This window comes from Herpailurus yagouaroundi, unplaced genomic scaffold (assembly GCF_014898765.1).
Source record: "Herpailurus yagouaroundi ecotype Mexico unplaced genomic scaffold, PumYag 159, whole genome shotgun sequence".
Lineage (NCBI taxonomy): Eukaryota > Metazoa > Chordata > Mammalia > Carnivora > Felidae > Herpailurus > Herpailurus yagouaroundi.
The window spans coordinates 6,632,191-6,645,787 of record NW_024412400.1 but is presented as its reverse complement, the minus strand read 5'-3'; the positions used below and the strand labels follow the sequence as shown (position 1 = coordinate 6,645,787).

General features: G+C 49.4%; 1 protein-coding gene across 9 annotated transcripts in view; it reads left to right on the top strand.

Moving 5' to 3' along the window:
* The window catches only part of SCN5A (sodium voltage-gated channel alpha subunit 5), a 92,741-nt gene that overhangs the window by 42,251 nt on the left and 36,893 nt on the right, over positions 1 to 13,597 (top strand). For 8 of the 9 annotated variants that reach the window (XM_040479823.1, XM_040479818.1, XM_040479821.1 and 5 more), the window contains exons 11-14: positions 697 to 873; positions 1,527 to 1,898; positions 6,755 to 6,887; positions 7,758 to 7,996. In XM_040479823.1, the coding sequence (XP_040335757.1) occupies positions 697 to 873; positions 1,527 to 1,898; positions 6,755 to 6,887; positions 7,758 to 7,996 (921 nt within the window). The remainder of the gene's footprint in view (positions 1 to 696; positions 874 to 1,526; positions 1,899 to 6,754; positions 6,888 to 7,757; positions 7,997 to 13,597) is intronic. The other variant, XM_040479825.1, reaches the window with a different exon arrangement.

Below are 13,597 nucleotides of genomic sequence, written 5' to 3'. Positions count from 1 at the left end.
GTGGTGCCTGCTGGGTAAAAATGGTGCCTGTTGGGTAAAAGTGGTGCCTGCTGGGTAAAAAATGGTGCCTGTTGGGTAAAAATGATGCCTGTTGGGTAAAGGAGCCTATGCATGCCGGATAAAAGAGAACCACGTGTCCAAGGACTGAGTTTATCCTAGTTAAGGAATGCCTCTGGTAGCCTAGTGAGGAAGGTCCAAGGTTGGAGGCCTGAGCCAGCTCAGAAAATAAGCCCTGGCGGTGCTGCCGTGGTTACTCACAGTTCCACACACAGGTCCTGGAGGCTGATGACAGAGCATGCCTGTTAGAAGCCATGTGGACATCCACTTTCTTCTCCCTGCCCCATGCCACCTCCCCCCAGCCCCTGTTTTAGCCAGCTGAACCTTCTAGAAGATCTCCTGCCCTCTAGTTCTGTCACTTCCTCTGCTCATCAACATCCTCCCCCCAGCTGTCCCTCACACTCCCCTCTTCCGAGAGCTGCCCACACCGGCCACTTCTTTCCTCTTCCCGGGACTTTGATTTCTCTGAAAACAGCCTGGGTCTGTTTGGGCTCATCTCTCCGTGACGCCCTTGTCTGGGGTGAGCGTTCAAGCCCACTTCCTGATGGGGAAACAGATGCTGAGAGTTGCCTGGCCTGCCTTAGCCTGACGCTGCACAAAATCTCAATAACCCAAACATCCCCCTTCCACCTTTTCCAGGCCCTCGCCATCAGGGGTGTGGATACCGTGTCCCGCAGCTCCTTGGAGATGTCCCCTTTGGCCCCAGTAACCCATGAAAGAAGACGCAAGAGGAGCAAACGAATGTCTTCAGGGACGGAGGAGTGTGGAGATGACAGGTTCCCCAAATCCGACTCGGAGGACGGTCCCAGAGCAATGGTAATCCCCGGCGGGGGCTCCAGCCCTTTCCGGGTGGGTCTGGCATCCAAAGCCCATCATGTTGGGCCCCTGGTGCAGTCACAGCCCCTCACGGCTGCTCCCCGAGGAGAGTATCCTCGCGCCCCCTCCCAGCACTTCCTGTTTCCCATGCCCATTCTTGGAGTGGAGGGCGTCTGGGCAGAGAGCCGAGCTAGATTTGGGTGTCATGGTGTCCTCAACCTCAGCTAAGTCCCCAGCATTGGGGCTAGGGCTGAGACTAGGGCTGAGACCACACCCTGTGGTGTGGACCGGAGGGGCCCGAGGACATGCCCATGTGAGTCAGGTGCCTGGCCGACCACCCCAGGTCCTGCTCGGGCCGGGCCTCTTTGCACCACGAGGAGCTTTGCTGCCTCCTTCTCCCCGGGCCCAGCCAGAGCCCCGTCTTCAGGCCCAGGTAAGCTTGAATGTCGAAGGCCCCGTGGCACCAGCTTTAGGTGAGCAGAGATCCCAGGTAGCGCAGGATTGTGCTCTGAACGCACCCTGCCGCAGCCCGCCCAGTTCCCGTGTGGCCAGCAAAAGCCCCGGATGCTCTGAGAAGCTCTCTCGGTCTCCGAGAACACGGCAAGGGATAGGCTGCGAGCACATGGAGAGCGGGCTTCTCCCTGTGCCCCCAGAACCGTCTGAGCAGCGCCCATGGCCTCAGCAGGACCTCCGTGAAGCCACGCTCCAGCCGCGGGAGCGTTTTCACCTTTCGCAGGCGAGACCTGGGCTCGGAGACAGATTTTGCAGACGATGAAAACAGCACAGCGGGGGACAGCGAGAGCCACCGCACGTCACTGCTGGTGCCGTGGCCTCTGCGCCGGCCCAGTGCCCAGGGACAGCCCAGTCCCGGGACTTCGGCTCTCAGCCACGCCCTCCATGGTAAAAGGAACAGCACCGTGGACTGCAACGGAGTGGTCTCCTTGCTGGGGACAGGCGACCCTGAGGCCGCCTCCCCGGGGAGCCGCCTGCTCCGCCCTGCGATACTGGATCGCCCCCCAGACACGGTGAGCCAGCCCCGTGATGCAGCCCCAGGGCAGATCTGGTCTCCCAAACTGGCCACCAGTGCCAGGTCCAAAACACTCATAGTATATACCGAGCACCTGTTGTACACTGGGCTCTGGGGGTGAATAAACCTAGCAAAAAAAAAAAAAAAAAATCTCTGCCCTCACAGATTTTCCATGATAATGGGGGCAGACAGGCAAAAATCAACGAAAGAAGAAAAATAGGTATATATGTATATGTGGCATATAACCACATATGATAAACGGAGGTAATAGTTAAATATGTAGCAACTGGTAAAGCTCGGGCACCGAGATGCCATGGTGACACAGGACTCATGTCCTGGAGGCCCCGTGTGTGCCAGCTATCAGCCCGTATGGTTGCTGGATCCTGCTTAATGCAGGGGGTTCTGGGCCACAGTTATTGACCAAGCCTGAAATATTTCAGTAACTTACAAACTGGTCAACATTAGCCCAACTAAGAAGTGCTGTTGTAGGAGGGCAAATAAGTGTGGAAGAGCGGGAGCCCTCACTCATGAGGAGGCATTTAAACAAAGACCTAAAGGAGGCAAGAGTGGGAGCCGGGGGCTGCTTTCTGCAACTCGGGGGGGGGGGTGATATAGCACCCAGATTCGGGACACAAACTGGGTTTGAATCCCAGCTCATAGCTTACGAGCTGAATGGCAGTGGGCAAGTTACTTTCTTTCTCTGTATGTCTGTCATCTGTGAAACGAATTTAAAACACCCATCTCGTCTTGTCGTGAGGATGAATGGGCTCACGTGGCTATGGATATCAGGACATCATGAGCCTGCTGATGCTGTGATAATGTCATAATAATATACCATCATTATAGCATCTGAGGGAAGCATGCTCCAGGCCTAGAGAACAGCCAATGCAAAGGCCCTGAGGCAGAAGCATGCCCACCCTTTTGAAGGAAATGCCATGAGGTCAGAATAGCTGGAACCCAGGGAGCAAAGAAGAAAGGAGTTGAAGTTACCATCAAAAAGGTAGTGGAGGGACCTGCCAAAGTGTGAAAGGCCAGCCAGAGCTCTTATCACTCGGTCATCTGAGCCCGTGACCGACCGATGACTGCCCAGTCAGCCCTGGAGTGTCCTTGCTGACCGTTGCCCCCCAACAGTGCCCAGGGCAGCCCACCCAGGAAAAGGGCAAATGTGTGGCTTATACGCCAGGGCCTGCAGGAGACGGGGGAGGGGAGACTTTCTAAGGAAACTAGGACAAGACCAGAGCCTTGATCAGGAAGGTGAAGGTGGGGCTGAAGAGAGAGGCCTCACGGCCAAATGGCCAGTTTTGCTCCAGCTCAGACATTGGCTCTGGCTGCGGGACTTGATGTAGGTTAACGAATCTCTCTGTGCCTCAGTTTCCTCATCGCTTAAGTGGAAATAAAATAATATCCACGTCAGCAGGTTGTGGTGAGGACGAAAAAGGTTAAAACCTGTCTGGTGCTTAGACCTGTACTTGCCTCAGGTTCGACTAATTATTATCTGTTGCCATTACTATCGAGGAGGAAGGAGTAAAGATTCCTGGGGTGCGTTGCAGTATACCAGAGGCCCTCACACTCCTCTGGAGCAGGGGGTCAAGGACAGGGTCCTGGGAGTGCCCTGGGGGCAGATCACAGCGTCTGGTAGGGCCTGGGAAGGCCCTAGCCATCACCTGGAAGGCGGGATGTCAGGCCTCCCAGGAACACCCAATCCTGGTGGTCTAGGCGCCCCCCCCCCCCCCCCAGCAGGTCCAGCCCTGGAGTCTCAGCCTTGTGGAATCAGATTCAGCAGCCCAGAACACTAATAGAATTTCCTAATCTCATTAGGGAGAAAATCATCTCGTTGTGCTGCACACGTCAGGAGGAATCCAAGTTCAAACACTTCATTACTGGGAACTCTGACTTCACCCTTTCTCACTTCTGTGGGGCCCATTTGTAACCTCAAAGGGATTAGCAGGCCAAGGGGCCTATTTGCAAAGTTAAAGGAATTAGCAGACCAGGATGGAGACATTGTAAAGTTAAAGAGATTAGCAGGCATAGGCCCCTGGGAATGCCTTCGCAGCTTCCGCGGCATCGGATTGAGACACGTCTGCTCACTTCTAGTCTGAAAACAGGGTGCAGTGTGGGGCACATAGTGGGTGCTCAGCCAACACAGGAGAGGGGAAGAAGGGCCAGCCCAACAGACAGCTCATGTTTAATTTATCCCGATTGAGGGGGTGGAGGGTGAAAATGTATTCTGTCAGCTGTCTATATGAGAGTGCCTGTCCCAGAAGGCCAGATGGGGGTGGGGAACGGCCATTCTTCTTCCTCCACAGGTTAGACTGCATCCTCCTATCCCCTGGTCATCTAGCAAGTTATGGGCAGAGCTAGAACTAAACCCAAGCCCCTGGTTCCCAAGTAATTATTCACCCAACCAACATTTATCCAGTGCCAGCCTTGCTGCGTTGAGTTGGAGGCTCCAGGAATATAGCAGTGAACAGACAAGAGCTCTGAGTGCATGGAGTTTACACTGTGGTCAGGAAGACAGATGGCAAACTGGTCAATATTTCCAGATAGCGGTAAGGGTCGTGGGACAGAACGTTGCTAGGGGGAGGGTTGGGGATGGCTCTTAGAATACTCAGGAAGTCCTTCCTGAAGAGGTGACATTCAAATTGGCAGGCAAATGATTTGGGGAGCAAGCCACAAAGATACAGAAGAGAAGTGCTGTAGGCAGTGGAAGCAGCAAGTACCCAAGAAGAGTAGGCTTGCCGTGTTCGAGGCATGAGAGGGCCAGGCGGGGTCAGGTGTGGTGGAAACAGCAAGAAGGGATTTGGACTGTGCGGCACCTGTAGGCAGTTGAGCGTGGGTTTACTCTAAGATGGGAAGCGTGGGATGAGAGGAGGAGAGAACTGTCATGACTTGATTCACTTTTTAAGGGAATCCCTTTCTGCTGTGTAGAGAATAGAGGGAAGAGATGATAGATTGCACCAGGGTGGTGTATCGGTCAGCTATTGCTACAATAATGCTGTGTAACAAAGTACCCCGAAAGTCAGTGGCTAACAGTAAGCCTTTATTCTCACGCTCACTTATCTGCAGGTTGACCATGGTTTGACAGATCTAGGTGGGGCTTGGCTGAGCAGCACTGCTTCGGTCTGCACACTGTGGGGCAGGCTCAGCGCTGCTCCATATGTCTCTGTGCCGAGGCTCAGGCCGAAAGGGTGGCAGCTACCTGGGGAGGCTGTGTTCATAGACGGTTACTGGAGCGCAAGAGCAAGGCAGACGGCGTTTAAGGTGCTCTTGCTCACGTCACGTCCACTGACGTCCCATTGGCCAAAGCACGTGTGTCATCAGTGGGACAGGGACGGGTACTTCACCCCACAGTGGGAGAGCAGCAAGTAAATACTCACTAACTGATAACTCAGACTATTGCAGAGTGTCAAGGAGGAGAAGAGAAGCTGGCAGAATTTAAGACATGCTTGTGAGTTAAGGGGGTCCTGTGTGTGGCTCCACTGGGCCGGAGCCACTACTGTTACAGCAGCCCCCGCGGCCCTCTCAGGAGCCTCTGCTTGAGTACTTCCCCGACTGGGGAGCTCACTCCCTCCCAAGGCAACATTTCAGGCCAGTCCCACCGATCGCAAAGGTTGACTTTGGCCTGAGCGCAGTTGGATTTGGTAGCCACCCCAGGCCCTGGCTCTGCCGCCCGGGGGAGCCCAGGCCATCTTGTTTCCGACCCACAGAGGTCGTAGAGCCTCACCCTTGCATGCTGAACAGCCCGGTGCCTTGCGCAGCCCCGGCTCGGGCTCGTGGACCCTGGTCACGCAGGGCCATGCCGCCGTGGCGGTGTTGTGGGCTCCCCCCGTGGCGCTGAGAGGCGGGGCTCTGAGCCAGCCCAGAGTGCCTGCTGCCGCCTCCCCTCCTCAGACACCACGTCTCCATCTCTAGACCTGCTTGTTTTACTTACAAAAACGGTGCAGGTGCACTGCGACCAAGTCCCCCAGCGCAGAAGTGCAGAAGTGAAGGGCAACTCCGCCCTCTCCTTGGCCTCCCCCTCTCCTCCCAACCCCAGCCCCCGGAAACATTCCCTTGAACAACTCCGTGTGTGTCCTCCGGACCTTTCTCTTGGCTTTTCCACAAACTGTTCATCTCGGAGGCGCCCCCGTGGGAACGCACACTGGACTACGTCGTTGTCTTTATTGTCCGTATCCGAGTCCAGAGTTGGGTTGTATCCATAATTGATCTTAGGAGTCTTTCCATTGATTAGTTTTGTTTTTATGGTATTAGGAAGCATGCTGCAGTGAACGTCGTTGCGTATATATTTTTGGTGCACGTGTATAATTATTTATGAAGGTAGATTTGCTCGATGAGGAACCGCAGAGCCAATTTAACATCTTCTTGGCCGAGAGAGCCAAGCTGCCTCCACAGAAGCTCCCACCAGCTGTGTCTAAGCATTGTGCTTTATGCTTCTATTAATGTCACCTTAGAGCACGGGAGATTTTTTTTCTGTTTCTTTATGCTCTTGAGTCTAGGGACCTTGTGGTCCATTAAGACTCCCAGATTGGTTTTGCATGTCCTAATGTATAATGACAGCATCTGGTTACATGTAGTTTCCTGTCCACGCTCAAGAATCACCACTGACGAGAGCAGATGACGAAAAGGAGAATGAAGGAGATAATGAGTGGCGAGAGGGATGGGGGAGTTATTAACAGGGAGGGAGTTCTCTGGGAGCAGAGAAACCCAGCATCCGTGTCCCATAAGGACCCCCATCCTGTCTCCCTGTGGCCCCCGAGACCCGAGTCCGGGAGAGCTGCCCCAGGCCCAGCAGCTTCCCCAGGTTCAGCAGGACCCTGGCGCCCAGACTGATGCCTGTCTGCTGGTTGCACCCAGACCACCCCGTCGGAGGAGCCGGGCAGGCCCCAGATGCTGAACCCCCAGGCTCCACGTGCCGATGGCTTCGAGGGACCAGGAGAGCGACAGCGGGCACTCAGCGCAGTCAGTGTTCTCACCAGCGCCCTGGAAGGTCAGCACCCCCGGTGTCATCCAAATGCTCCTCCTTAGCCTGACCTGAGCCAAACATCCCCCAGCTGCTTGGCTTGCCTTGGACGTTCCCACAGCTGGCCCAGGCTTTCTGGTCTCTGCTGCCTGTCCGTCCTCACCACATCTGTGTCTCGTCCAAACCTCCCCCTAGCTGTCCTGGCCTGTCCCAGATGCTTACCAGTCTCATCCCGTCCTCTCCCAAGCATCCCCATGCCTTCCTGCGACCACCCTGGCCCAGCACGCCTGTTCTAGACTATTCCCAGCCATTCCATGCCTACCACAGGCTATTCCAGGCATCCCACATCTGTCCCGGCCACTCCCACCCTAGGCAACCCCCAGCCATTCCAGTCTGAACTTGGCATCACTCCCCAGTCTTGTTCCCTCCTGTCCCATATGTGTTCATGTCTCTTCTGGCCTGTTCCAGGCACCCGCCATCTGTCCTAACATGTCCCAGATGCCCACGTCTGTTCTTCTGTTTTGCGTGTCCTTAGATCTGAACTTGCCTGTCTCAGATGTTGTCTCATCCTCTTCAGCTTGTCCTCCTCTGAGCGTCCCCATGTCTATGTGAGACTGTTGTCTCGAGGGAGCCCAAATCTGTCCTAATCTGTCTTGTCCCAGTTGTCCCCACATCCATCCTGACCTCCTGTCCCTGTGGCCCTCCACTGTCGTATTTCCAGAGTAAGGGGCCAGGACACAAGCCACACCTTTCCTTGGCCTTCCGTGCCCCTCTCACGGTCCCCCTGTCATGTAGCAGCCCTGCCATCTCCCCAGCTAAGTCATATGTCTTTTCTGGCATACCAAATTACATGTGAGCCAGTCCACAAAAACAAACCTGCTCACTGGCTACCCCCAGAGTTGGAAGAGTCTCACCGCAAATGTCCACCATGCTGGACCCGCTTCGCCCAACGCTACCTGATCTGGGAATGCTGCCCGCTGTGGATGTCCATCAAGCAGAGAGTGAAGTTCATGGTCATGGATCCGTTCGCTGACCTCACCATCACTATGTGCATCGTGCTTAACACGCTCTTCATGGCACTGGAGCACTACAACATGACAACTGAATTCGAGGAGATGCTGCAGGTTGGAAACCTGGTAAGGGCCACTGGCAGCCGACTCTCAAATGGGCATCCTAGTGTGAAGGGCTCTTGGCCAGCTGGCTCAGCCCTCGTGGAGAGCGAGGGGGGATTCAGAGCACAACAGGATCTTCTGAAGGTGGGAGTCATCATGGAAAACATCTTGGAGCAGGAAGTGTCAGGATCAGGTTTTTAGGAGCTGAGAGATGTAGATGAGAGTGAGAAGTTGGGGGTAAAGATGCCCAGAGGCTAGAAAACAAAAGTGAGTTGGGGGAGAACTTGAAATATGCAGGGACGTGAGATACGGCCATTAGTATTGGAGGAGGAGCCTATGCCATAAAAGGCAGTTCTCTTAGGGAAAGGATGAATGGATGGAGAGGTGGGAGGAAGGATAGAAAGATGGATGGATGGATGGATGGATGGATGATGGACTGATGGACTGATGGATAGTTGGGTGTAGTGAATCAATCAGGCAGAGCCAGATTTGCATTCTGACTCAGCTCTTACTATGTGACCTCAAGCAAATTACTTAGTCTCAGTCATTGGCAAAATAAGGATTTGTTTAATTTAATAAATGTAAAATTAGTATGACAATACCAAGCTCATAGGAAGCTAATGAGAATTGAATAAGATAATGTGTGTAATGTGTTTGGCTCAGAGTTTGATAAACAGTAAGCACTCAAAATAAATGATAGCTGTGGTCTGTGGTTATTGTCACTGTTGATGTTATTAAAGAGACTGCCCCTGGAAGTCAGAATGTCTGGGTTCTAATTCTGATGGTTTTTTTCCCCTGGAGATCAAATCAGTTCCTACCTCTTGATTCTAAAGATGGGAAACTGAGGCTCAAGACGTGACATAGTAGTGGCAGAGCTGGGCATGTAACTACTGTCTCCTGACTCTGACAGTCAGGGCCCTATGGGCTCTGCCCAGCTAAGCACAGTCAGCCATTCCCAGGGGGTTCCAGGTGAACTCTGGCAAAGTGTCCAGTGGCCTCTGAAAGGAGCTCCTGGGATCATCACCGAGGTTGGGTGAAGGAGAGGGTCATTCAGCCCAAGCGTTCTCTTACTACAGATACTGCCCTATCTTGGTTTCACAGGTGGCCCCCTCCCCTCACCCCAGGCAGGCAGGTCTCCTACACCATGGACTGTTGAGGATTCTCTTGGTTTATAACTTCCCATACCTAGAACTCTAGATAGTTATCTTGGGGTCTACTCAAATTTTTTTTGCAAACGTGAGTCCATTTTGCTATAATTGTACTTTCGTTCCTTCTTCCATATGCAAATAGAAAGCTATATTATAGTCTGTAGGTGTCTCACGGAACAATTGTGCCTGGCTCGTGTTGGGTGGTCTTCAGGTGGGTTGCAGTTGAAGGCAGTTTTATTGGAATGTGACCAGCTGAGTTGGGCCGAGCAGCAAATCAAGGTGATAAAGAACACTGGTGGCTTCCCTGGATCACTGAGTTGTGACTGAAGTGAAGGTGTGTTAAACTTGGGGCTCTGTTATTAGTAATAAGTCATGTAATTGGATTATAGCTGCATTGTGTTTCATTTGGATAGCTTTATTGCTGCTACGTAAGGTTTTGATTGTCTTGAAGCTAATATATCCTCAGTGGTTTAAATGTTATATGTAAAGAAACAAACCATAAAGATAAGCATGGGGAAATAACCTCGGTATGGGAAAAACCTTTCCAAGCATGTCGTTAAAGACCAATTCCATAAAAGAGAAGATCGCAAGATTTGACTTTTAGCCCATCAGTTGGAGAGCAAATGCAACTTTTGTTCCTAACACAGTGAACCAAAAATCCTGATGAGTCTCCTACTAGGAAACAACTAAAAATATAGGACGTATTCTTTGAAATTGCATATCAAAGCTCATGAGAAAATAACAAAAATCCCCAAGTAACAAAAACAGAAAGGAACTTAAAAACCATAGCAGTTTACAGGTGAGGTGTTTCTGTAGTTCCCCGGGTGGGGGTCGGGAGCAGGTGATATTGCTGATTTGGGTAATCTGGGGATTTGGATTTCAGTGAACATGTAGAGACAAGACAAGTCTTTAGACATTGTGAGTAGGGGTTGGAACTGAGTAGCCCCATGAGAATATAGCCCTACATTTGGCAGAACAGTGAACCAGAAAAAACTCCTGGCACTGAATCTGGGAAATGATATAGAAGGAAGCTTGTCAGTCTCAGCCAGGACTGAAGAGGAGGAAAAAGTAACCCCTGGAAGCTTGTGACAATGAATTTGGCCTTCTGTAGATGTGGAGTTCAGGTTTATAGCTGAGTGTTTCTGGAACCTATGCCTAAAGTTTAACAGATAAAGTGATCCTATGATATGTTGATATGTTGCTGCAAGAAGCAAGCACAAAACTTTTCTGAAAAGACACACTTTTAACCCAGGCCAAGTGTATTCTCGAAATTACAAAATACACAAGGAAATACCCCACTATGAAGAAGAGTCAGCAGACACAAACACACACACACACACACACACACACACACACACACGGAGGCTTATCCCCTTAAGAATGTCCCATGATATAACTGTCGAATAGAGATTATAAAGTAAGAATGTTTGTAAAAACTAAAGACATAAAAGAAGGAATTAAAGGGGCTCCTGGGTAGCTCAGTCAGTTAAGTGACTGACTTTGGCTCAGGTCATGATCTCACGGTTCATGGGTTCAAACCCTGTGTCGGGCTATAGGCTGACAGCTCAGAACCTGGAGCCTGCTTTGGATTCTGTGTCTTCCTCTCCCTCTCTGCCTCTCCCCCACTTGTGCTCTCTCTCTCTCTCTCTCTCAAAAATAAATAAATAAAACATTAAAAAAAGAAGGAATTAAAAACATAAAAGAATAAGACAGCTTTGGAAAAGAACCAAATCAAATCTCTAGAAATGGAAAACAGTCATTGGGATTAAAATCTCAATATATAAATCAAATAGCACATTCATATAGCTGGGGAGAGAATTAAATTAATATAATTTTAGATCTAAGGAAGTTGCCCAGAATGTAGAACAGGGAAGTAAAGAGACAGAAATTATGAAATCAAGGTTCAGAGACACGGAGTCAGAATGAGAAGGTAAGGCATACAGCTGATAGGAATTCCAGAAGGAGAAAGTAGGAGAATGGGGGCAAAGGAATATTCAAGGAAAGAATAGGTGAGAACTGATAAAAAGAAATGAACCCTTAGATTCAGGAATTACATCCTGCACAGGATAAATAAGATATCTAGACATGCTGCACATCAAAAGCAAAGACATCATACAGCAACCAAGACAAGAAAGATTGCCTACTAAAGGAACAACAGTTAGAAAGACGGCAAAGTCCGCAGTTGCTTCAACAAAATCCAGAAGGCAGGGACATAATCATTTCACAATTCAGGGAGAAAACACTAGACACCCTAGAATTCTATACCCATCATCCTACCATTGACAAAGGTATGCTAAACAAAGACCAAGAGCCTACTACACACAGACTGTCTCTCTGAAACAATAACAAAAATTTATACTTCGGAAAGAGGTAAAATGACTGCAGAAATAGGATTTGAGAAGATCCTGAAAGGAATAGTAAGAATGTGGGAAAAACCAAGCAAGCATTGACTGTAAATACAATAATAATAAGGATTGCTGATTGGAGGGTATAAAAAGTAGGAACTAAAATATTGAACAACAGCAGCATCTAAGATAGGCATGGAACAGGGATTGGAGGTAGGATGGCCTAAGTTCATGTACACTATGAAATATTAATTTAGATGTTATGAACTCAAGACTGATTGTTAAAACTTTTTAGGGCAACCACCAAGAGGATAGGAATGGAAAGTCTTAACTGCCAAGCCGGTAGAGAGGAAAATAAAGGAATTTTACAATTTTACAATTCAACCTGATAGAAGGAAGCAAAAGAAAAAAAAAAAAAAATAGAAGCACAAAATAAAATGAAGACGTAGGTCCAAATATACCAGAAATCGCAATAAATAGAAGTGGGGACTGCACTCACCAGTTAAAAGACAGATCATCACTTTGGTAAAGAAATTACACACAGCTATATGTTTTTTTTTTACAAAAGATGCCCAAACATATTTTGGGAAACAAATCCCTAAAAGGGATTGAAGAAAAAGAAATGGAAAAGAGATAGAACAGTCAAATACTATCAAGAAGATTAATAGAGTTATATTAATACCAAACAAAAAAATACTTTAAAGCAGAAAGTGTTATTGAGGGATAAAGAGATCCAAAACATAAAGATGAAAGAATGATTCACCAGGAATATATAACTCTAAACCTTCATGCACCAAATTACATAGCTTCTAAATAGGTAAAGCAGACAGTGAGATCAGTTTAACAAGACCACAATCTTAGTGAGAGGCCGCCCTCCGTAACTGATGGGTCAAGCTTACGAAAGATCACCAAGGATCTAGAGGACTTGAATAACAGGAATAAAAAGTTTCATTTATTGAATGTGCAGAGCACAGCACCCAACAATTAAAGAAAATACACATGAAACATTTACAAAATGACCACATTTTATGTCTCAAAGCAAGTTGCAGCAAAGACAGGGTATCATGCATTCTTCAATCTCCAACCACTGTGCAATTAAATTAGAAATATATGTGTCAGAATCTCATTGACTATGCAGTTCCATCTCCAGAAATTTATCCTAAGAACAGAACTGGGCAAGATGTTTTCAAACATGTATGTGGACGGATATTTATTATGGCAATGTATTTAATAGGAACAAAAGAATGCCCATTGCAGGGAGATGGTTAAACTACTTATGGCATATCTGTACAGTGGAATATTCCACAACTGTTCAGGAAGGGAGGAAGAAAGGGAGGGAGGGAAGGAGGAAGGAAAAGGGAAGGGAGGAAGGAAGATGCTATAGATCATGTTTAATTGGTATTGAAGGATGTTTACAAATAATTAAATTTTAAAAGCAAGTTTATGGTTCCATCAGCACTGCGCAGTGGCCCCCCTGCCAGGAGTCAAGGAAAGCACGTCCCCACCCACACAGCCTCTGCCGACCAGATCCCAGTGAGGCTATAAAACAGGCAGAATAGGGGCGCCTGGGTGGCGCAGTCGGTTAAGCGTCCGACTTCAGCCAGGTCACGATCTCGCGGTCCGGGAGTTCGAGCTCCGCGTCAGGCTCTGGGCTGATGGCTCGGAGCCTGGAGCCTGTTTCTGATTCTGTGTCTCCCTCTCTCTCTGCCCCTCCCCCGTTCATGCTCTGTCTCTCTCTGTCCCAAAAATAAATTAAAAATGTTGAAAAAAAAATTTAAAAATAAAAAAAAATAAAAAAAAACAGGCAGATTTGAAGGCAGACCCTACCTGGGCCTGGCACTCTTGCCCACTTGCATCCATCATAGTAAAAGCTGCTGCTGATAACAATAATGGCCCTCTCATAGGAGCCTCTGCCTTGCATCCATTAGCTCTAACCCTTAGAGATCTCCTATGGGGTTATTATCCCCATTTTACATATGAGGACACTCAAGGCTCAGGGAAATGAGGAAACTGGCCCAAGACCATAAAGTGGCGGATCCAGCTTAGAAACCTGGGTCTGGCTGCCATTCTCTGCGTGTCTTAAACCATCAAGCTTTGATCACAAGGCCTTAGAAAACCCGAGCTGGTCCTTT